We start from the raw sequence: 9,182 nt of genomic DNA, 5'->3' as shown, positions 1-9,182 counted from the left end.
GCCACCTAAAGGTAACATGACGAGACAATGGCGAGAAAAATGAACTATATTAGAAAGATTTTTGATAATCTTTTGCTTCGAAAAACAAATAATACACGAATATTGCTCGCTCAGACCTCTATTGTCACTGTCAAAGAGCAATTTAACCACCCCAACAGTAGGGTAGGTGGAAAAACTATTTTATAAATTCATAAAATTGCATTTCAGTGCGACAATTTCGACTATTTGTTCAGGTAAGTCTGATTAGCAAGTGGTGGAGGAGAGGAATATCTTTTTTTTTTATCTGTTTATTTTTCAATTTTTCTCACATGTTTATACACAAACATAAGGGTCAGAACAAACCCAGATAAAAATAAAAAGCAAAAGGTGAAAGAATAGTGACAAATAAAATAAAACATACAGTCAGGCAAATGATTTCAATTCTACCAATTAGGCTCAACATCTCGGGTAATTCTCAATAGTAGTACAAACTTGTCATTACTGTCTTGTATCCGTCGTGTCCTCACTGTCTTTGTAAACACACCATTTTTTCCATTTTATTACCCATTGTTCAGTTCTCAGTCTGAGAGAGAAAGTGATGTGTTCTATGGCATAGATTTCCCTTACAACATTTATCCATTGTTTGATGTTTGGTGCTTCAGTTTTGTACCAATTTCTTGTAATAGATTTTTTTGCATGAGACCAAAAAGCAATAGTTTTACATCATGTTGAATCTTATATCTAAATATTGTCTCCACAGTGTATCTAACCTTTGTCCAGAAGACCTGTATTTTTGAGCAGACCCAAAAGATGTGTGCGTGATCAACAATCTTACATCCACAATGTCTCCAACATTCTTGTGAGGTCTTGAAGTACGTTGCGTCTTCCACATTATCTGCCATTGTTGAGGAATATAATTTCATTGACAAAATGGAAGAACATGGTCAAAGTTAGGCTACATTTGTTTAACCAATCATCCTGTCAAGAGATTAATGTAGTCGAACAAACCGAATATAAACCAAATATTTTGTAATTCTTTGTTCTTTTAATCACCAGAAAAGTCAAAGATATTTTTTGAATGTTTAATTCTTGGTTAACATGTGCACATCACAAATAAAAGACAACACAAGTGTATTATTAGTTTTGCATGGCTTAAAACGTACACACATACGCACGTACAAACATCACAGTAACCCTGCATTAAGTTTCCAATGGTACGGGACACATTGACAGACATACCAAGTTGAATGCGTAGAAGCATATCTGAGTCAAAACAACGCAGTCTCCTCTGTTGGAGTAGAAGGAAGTGGGCTTGATGTAAGCCCAGTCAAAGTTCCGCAGGTTAAGTGACCGCTGACACTTCTGGTCGCTGAGGGCGACAAGGGCCCGCACAAAGGCATATTTGGCTGAGCAGCTGATGGCTCTCACGGTGCGCACCTTCTCGAAGTGCAGCACGAAACAAGGATCATCCTGGGGGTTAGACAGGAACAGGGTCAGTTCATCACTTGAGAATTATGGACCTATAACGGTTGAAACATCCAGAACAGAATGATTCGACTACATCAGACAATACCTTAGACATTTGTGACTCGATAGCTTTTCATCTTTTGTGTTTAAAAAATGAAATCACAAAATAATAATAATGAAAAAAAAACAACAACATGAGGCATATATCTATTTTTTTTTGAAAGGAGAAGATGAGATGCTTATCTAGCTTTAAGATTCTTAACATTGAAGTTGCTGTGGTTGACAAAAGGAAAATAAACATTTTATTTTTCAAATATTCAAAGAAAATTATTATGTTTTTTTCCTGTGGTTATTCAAGTCAATCAACTGCAGAATATTTTATATTCAATTTAAATATACAACCGTCTAATTAGATGCTCTTAGTAATCTGCGTTGCCAGTTCTACTTTGTTCTATAAGGATATAATGAGGTTTTTTTGAATTACCACATCAGGATCGAGACCATCAACAAGGCTCAGGTCTTTCAAGGACCAGATCTCTGTCTTTCTGTAGCACTCCTGAATGCTTGACCGCTGGGTTTGAGACGTCTTGCTGCCAGATTTGACGGGAGTCTGGGATATCTGACATCGCACTATACATAACTGCACCACTTTGTTTTTCGCTGCTGAAAAAAAAAACAAGAACATGTTGATGATGCAAATACGCCTTCTTGTTAAGGCATAAGACAGTAAATCATGTGCTGTCAGCTTTGCTCAGGACGACACTGCCTATAAAGAACATTTTACCTGAAACACATAGGAAGTGTCTTCCATGAGACGGCTCCTCGATCTCGATGAACTCGACCAGTCTGTGTTTGGCAGGTCGGAATAAAACTCTTTGCATCTCCTCCCTCAGAAGAGACGACATCACTGGCAGATATGTCCCAAAAGATTGACCAGGAAAAGTAATAATCCAGGCACAGTACGATGAAATAATATCATGAGGCCACTTTGACACTTTGCTCTGCACTCCACTCTTCAGACTCTGTGGCTGTGTGGTGTGGGTGGAATGAGCTCTGAATGCACACACACACGCACACATGCGCGCACACACGCACGCACACACACACACACAGCCTGCTGGCATCTGTCTCATCACTCAAACTCTTCTTTCATTACAGCACTGTCCTGACAACAACCTGGTCAGGAGGGACTGAGAAAAGTAAAGGGAGCTTTAAAGCCCAACTTTTCATCATCCCATCCTCTCACCGTGTCCGTGAAGAGCCATTAGAATGCTTCTGATGTTGTTTGCCGTCATTATGGATCCCAGTATTTAGGACCAGTGATGAATGCAAAACCTCACCCCTTTACATTTCTGTGGTCTCCAAGTCTCTGCACTCATATAAATATATGGATGATGGCTCATTGCCAAGTGTTTTCTGTGATTAAACGCTACTTGTGTGGGAAATGGACGTCCCAGAGCACTTTGCATGTTTTCCATTATGCTGCCGTAATTCTATCTCCTGGAGCAAGTAGGGCACAGGTACAATTTGGGCTAAAGCACTTAAACCAGGTTTTTTTTTTTTTTACGAGCAACTAAGTCACGTTCTGTTATGGTCATCCCTGTGATCGGAGCTGACGTTATCATGAGTGGCAATTTAGAACCAGGTGGCCACTAGATTGAATGTTGCGGGCAACGTGGAGGAGAATCATCCGGACCCATGGAGATGATTTGATTTGTTTGCAGGAAGGAATGTGGTTCCATTGGCTTTGTCACATTTGTGAAAACATAGATGGGTGGTTCAATAGCTAAGTGCTCTGTTGTGGTAGCTGTTGTTGTTATTGCAGAAGGTATTCGAGGAGGTTCATTTGAAAAGCTTTTTGCCTCTGAGATGGAAAGAAGAGCGGATCGGCAGGAAGCAGCCACGATAGGAAACGCACAAGTGTTGGATCTTATGAATAACACATGAGCTGCATTGTACTTACCTATCAGCGACTCAGTGGATGTCAGTAATAGTGACAGATGTATAGCAACTGTCTCATTTTGCACTAAGTCACGGGCATTGGCAAATTATGTGCAACAATACAGTGATTTTTTTTTAATGATTTAAAGTTTGCAGATTGAGTGATTCTTTTTTCTGTTCTGGAACTAAATGACAGTTGGGGCATCCATGCTTCAGGGCTCAGTTAAACACTCATCCATCTTCATGTTCTGGTATATGGCCCTTCATATTCATATTAAACAGCAGCCCAGTTGAAGGTGCGTAAGCAAGCCAGAATTCAATGCACTAAGTGTCTACAAGAATCTCAAGGGTTAAACAAATTTGAGACAAACGTGAAATGAAAACCAGATAGATAAGTTCTCATGCGCTTGAACATTTTATTCAGAGAAAAATTCCCTTTGCTTATAGCTAGGTCAACATAGCAAAAACCTCAGTTTGTACAGGCTGTCAATGAAATTGCTAATCCACTAAAAAAAAAATTGGAATGACATACCTCAATTAGATTTGGTCATTTGGACCCAATGGTTATCAATGTTTTTATTGACCTTGAAAGTCAGAAAATAACCGTGTAATGAAACAGCTATTATGACTTCATTACTGTATTTGTGTTGTGGTAAAATCTTTGACCATTTGCAGTATTTATTTGACTTACGTGCATGAACATTTATTTAGAAATTCATAACTCAGTCTCCTTCTTCTTCTTTTCCTTACGGTTTCTCCCTTCGGGGGTCACCACAGCGGATCGTCTTCCTGTCCTCTGTTTCCTCTTCTCTCAAACCTAACCTCAAACCTCATCTCCTCCTTCACCACCTCCATAAATCTCCTCTTTGGCCTTCCTCTCCATCTTCTGCCTGGCAGTTCCAACCTCAACATCTTCCTACCAATGTACTAGCTCTCTCTCCTCTGTACATGTCCAAACCATCTCCATCTAGCCTCTCTGACTTTGTCTCCTAAACACCTGACCACATGTGCTGTCTGTCCCTCTGATATACTGCTTCCTGATCCTATCCATCCTGCTCACTTCAGAGAGAAGCTCAGCATCTTCATCTCTGCTACCTCCAGCTCTGCCTCCTGTCTTCTCCTCAGTGCCACTGTTTCCAAACCATACAACATTACTGGCCTCACCACTCTTTTGTACACCTTCCCTTTCATCCTTGCTGACACCATTTTGTCACACATCACACCTGACACTTTTCTCCAATGATTCCTTCCTGCCTGCACCCGCTTCTTCATCTCTTTCTCACACCCTCCATCACCCTGGACAGTTGAGCCTGAGTACTTCAAATCCCCCACCTTCTTTATCTCTGCATCCTGTTACTTCACCTGTCCACTTGGGTCCGTCTCATTCACACACATGTAACTCAGTCAATATCAATAATTAAAAAATAAGCTCAGATCATTTTTTTAATTCGTAATTTCATCATCATTTCATTTACTATTTGCACATGTGAAATCGTGTTTGTCAGAGATAATTTATTCAAAATAATGCTCATGTCACAAAGGTCATTCAATGAGTTGACATTTTCTTGTCTTTTCTTTCCTATTCATCAAAATGCACACGCATAACATTGAAATCTCACCAAGCCATTGTGTTTAAGTGGGCAGTTATAATTTGAAACCCAATATGTACAGTCAGTCCTTATTAGGTTGAATATTAGATCATTGTGTATCTGACTTTTTACAAGGTGGACGTACTATAAGGACTTAGCGGTGGCTACTATTGATGTTTGAACAACATGAAAATGGGAAACAGGATGCAGAAATTAAATGATAGTGACATTAAAGTACCAAGATACATTGAATGTAAATTGCATACAGGTTATTTATAGACAGAGAGATGATGTGGCTGAAGCCTCATTATCAGTCTGAGGCAATCTGGGAAACAAAAGTGAACCTTCTCTCTGCTCTTTGGTGACTTCAAAGATAAGATCATGACATGTTTCGTGACATGCCTGTGCTGCTGACATAATGAGACCATAAATTAAATTCAAGAGAGCGACATCACTCTCTACCGTTTGGATGGAGAAAATTGACACTTTCTTTTTGATCTCCCACTAAAATCAGCTCACCAATTTGAGTAATGCTGTTTTTGCCATGATAAGGCCACATCCCAATGTTGTTTCACATTCACTGCCATAATAGAAACATTAAATGTAAAGAAAATATTTCGTCTAGATGTTGAAAAGGTTAGAAACAATAAAAAATTAATTGACAATAATGGTTTTATGCTTTAAACGTTTTCTCTATCTGCTCCAAACACCTCCAGTTTAGATTTACTTCTACATAACATTTTTAGTTGCCTTCTTGGTGTGATTTTTTAAAAACTTAAGTCTACTGTTATTTCCTAAAAAAAATAATCATCATAATAATAGCACCAGAAATAGCTGGCATATGTGCAAAAAAACCCACCATAATTTTAGGATTGTTACAGCAAAAATATCGAGAGAAATTGTAAGTTGAAATACTGTAATTAAACCTGCGTAACTCAGACAGTCTGTTTCATCAGCGCATATGGGCCTCTATTGTAAGGCAGCATGTCGCGTCCCTGCTGATGGAACTTGTGGTTTGAAGTGAATAACGCCGGGGTATCGCCTCTCTTTCAAGCAGGACCCTCACAGCGCTACTTCGCCTCCTAGTGGTCATTATTTAATATTACAGGCGTGTCAATACAATAAGGATTTTAAATTAAAAACATAATTTCACATATTAATTTAAAAGGTGTTCAGTTTGACCAAGAACACAAGCTGCCGGGTACTATGTTGAGGAACAAAATATCACTTCATTGCATCCAAAATAAGTAAAATGAACCAATCGACATTATTTAGTAATACATATTCGTAACTAATCTGTTATTATATGATGTAGGAATCTAGCTTGGGGTGAAATTGAACACGTTTTAATTGTGTAGCTTTCCTTAACAAAACGTTTCTCATGCTTGGGCAGAACTTACACGACCGGGGTGGTGGAGCAAACCTCAGGCTGTGACCTCAGGCCATGACCCCAGACTGGTCACCAGTGTTGAGCTGGTGAATGTTCTGCATCACTTGAAATATAAATAACGTACAGACCATCGACTTGTTTTAATCCATTTCATGCCAGTTTTTGTGTTACAAATTGAAGGACATGACTGGATATCCATTATCCCACGGATACATTTTTAACTTTGGTGCCATGTTATTATTATTATTATTATTATTACTACTACTACTACTACTACTACTACTAATAATAATAAAGTTTATTGTTATTTATTATTGTTATTTTTTATTATTATTTATATTATTTTGTTTTAATTTTGTTTTTGTTTTTTTTACAGTTTTTTACAGATGTTCCTCGCTCGAAATCTCGACCTGGGTCTTATTCGTTTGGACACCATGAGCGCCGGACTAGTTTGGCAGGAAAATCCACAGAAATCCTGGAGTCGTTTCCCCACGGCGAGGATCCTGGTCCGTCTACTGTACGGAGCGCGCTCGGTGGCTTCTATTGCGCATGACTGTACAGCGTAAAATGAAGTAGGCCTCCTGTTTTTCTCCCCAACCCGAGTCCTCCTGGTCCCCGGCGCCACCGCGCTGCAACGTCCCGGCCAGCGAAAACACGGACGCCGCTGTCGCCATATACAAGTAGGTGACGATTCGCGTGTGCTCCTGGATCAAACGACGGGTGGGGAAGCGGCGCTTATATCTGGTTTCTTGTGTAGCGTGCGGAAGTGAAGCGCAGGCTTCAGGACTGTTTCCTCACGCTTGAGGGAGAGCAAGGCCCAGTGACCCACATTCTGAGCAGCCTGTGTCTATGTGTACGAGTGGGCGAGCGTGTGCGCGTATCTTCCCCCAGTGTGTGTGTGTGTGTGTGTGTATGTGTGTGAGCATACATCTGCCGCGAAAATATAGCCACCATCGCCGCCGCTCTTGGAGATTTCTACCCGGTAGATGCGTGTGTTTGGATCGACTTGTCTGCAGAAGGATTCCCGCACCAGCGGGTCTCCCCTCTCGATGCTTGTCAGCGGTACTCTTTCTTGAACACATTATTTTGTCTTCGGTGTCAGTTGTTGCGTGACAGCTTGTGGTCTTTGCGGCGGCTTGCAATTTATAAGGCTTTAATTTGGAGTGTATAAAGCGCATCGACGCGCCAATAGTGTGTTCTAGCCGCAAGAAACTGGAGCGGAAGATCTTTGGAGTTGCTACTCGGGTTGTTTTCGGTAGCAAGCTTAGTTAGCCTCCTAGCTAGCTATGTGGGTTGCTCTATTTCGGTTGTATAACAAACCAATGTGTCACGAAATTGGGGTTTACGAATTGGCTAGTTACCCAGTGGTCGACAAATATACGAGTGTTGTTGAAGTGTGAGGACAGAACTGGTTTGTATCCACTGTACTCGGTGTACAGTATGCGAATCCTCCATTGAAAAGGCTTAGCCATCAGGAATACGACTGTAGGTCAGGGCACCGCTTAAGTAGTCACTGTTGTCATTGAGATGGCTGCACTAAATATCTACCCAGCTCTTTTATTGTCGCACGATCCATAGCCGTTTGCATACTATTTACATGTTTTACCCTGTCTGACCTCGCTTTTACATCTGTTTAGGTGACGTTCTCTGGGACTCCGTTTGATACATCTATTGATGTCACGTCTAATTGTCCACTTCAGAATCGACATATTCTGTAGTTCTTTGACTAAACGTTCGCATTTTGTTTAAAGCGAATGTGTGAACATACTTAAGTTGTTTAGAAATGGTGCGGTGGAGGAGTTGAAATCATTGAGGCATCCATTTGTGACGAAATGTTGGGTCATAATTACATGAAATCAGATTGAATATTTGCAAACTGCCAAATAAAAAGAGCGACAAAGTGCAAAGTGTCTGAAATAAGTACAGTCATGCTATTATTGAGCTGTATTTTTTTGTGTAAAGCTGTAAATATTTAAATATGGCATGTGATGTTTGGATCATTTGCTTGTTCCATGTTTCTGGAAATTACATTTTTTTCATTTATCAAACGGTGTTAGCCACTGTTTGCATGCGGAGAGCACACACAAGAACGTATGTGAAAAGTTATCCTGGTTTTATTCCTCTATTACATACATTTGCACGTACCTAAATTGTGCTCTGTAGTTTCACTTGAGTGAAGCCCACATTCTTTAATGTGGCATTACTTTAAGCTTTGGGAGAATTAAAATGTGTCGCTACATTAATCATGTAATTGTCAATTGACTAAAATAGAATTTTAGTTATTCTATGTGACTGTGTACTATGTATTTAATGATGATGTAATTATCATACTCACAATATGATTGGTGAAACAATCACTGACCCAGTTAAAATCTATTGATAACAAATACTTTGTTGGTCTGTTTGTGAATGAATTTTGAATTCTTTTTATTCCCAGGTTAGGTGTGGCTCACGTGAGGATTTGTCAGTGCCTGAAAGAAAAGCCTCAAAACAAAAACTTTGCCCTCGAAGAAACATTCCAAAGAGTGAGTCATCACATTTGACAGTCGACATCACTTGCTTTCTCAGTAGCAACATGAAATCCAAGACCTGATTCCGTTTTAGGTCTGCATTTGTGTTTTTGGCAGTGGGGAATTGTTGTAGGATCCATAAATCGTCGCACCACAGTGTCCAGGCAGCCGGGATAAAAATTGATCTTTGCTGACACTAATGTGACCTCACAATTCATGCTCTGTACTCTGTTCTATTGCAGGTTCTGCCTGCCCACCATGCTTTTTTGTGGTGTCCTGCCCTTTTGACTTGACCCCTAATGACCA

At 40.0% G+C, this 9,182-nt stretch overlaps 1 protein-coding gene across 1 annotated transcript; it reads right to left on the bottom strand.

Annotated features, from left to right (window-relative positions):
- Positions 1 to 1,179: 1,179 nt before the first annotated feature.
- Positions 1,180 to 2,351, bottom strand: LOC128754759 (exocyst complex component 1-like). The gene is made up of 3 exons (XM_053857601.1): positions 2,231 to 2,351; positions 1,931 to 2,109; positions 1,180 to 1,449 (listed from the first exon to the last, which is right to left on the bottom strand). The coding sequence occupies exons 1-3, from the start codon at positions 2,349 to 2,351 to the stop codon at positions 1,180 to 1,182; spliced, it is 570 nt and encodes a 189-aa protein (XP_053713576.1).
- Positions 2,352 to 9,182: the final 6,831 nt, after the last annotated feature.

The sequence above is a fragment of the Synchiropus splendidus genome, chromosome 2, assembly GCF_027744825.2.
Source record: "Synchiropus splendidus isolate RoL2022-P1 chromosome 2, RoL_Sspl_1.0, whole genome shotgun sequence".
NCBI classification, from domain to species: domain Eukaryota; kingdom Metazoa; phylum Chordata; class Actinopteri; order Syngnathiformes; family Callionymidae; genus Synchiropus; species Synchiropus splendidus.
This window is presented reverse-complemented; position numbering and strand designations above follow the sequence as displayed.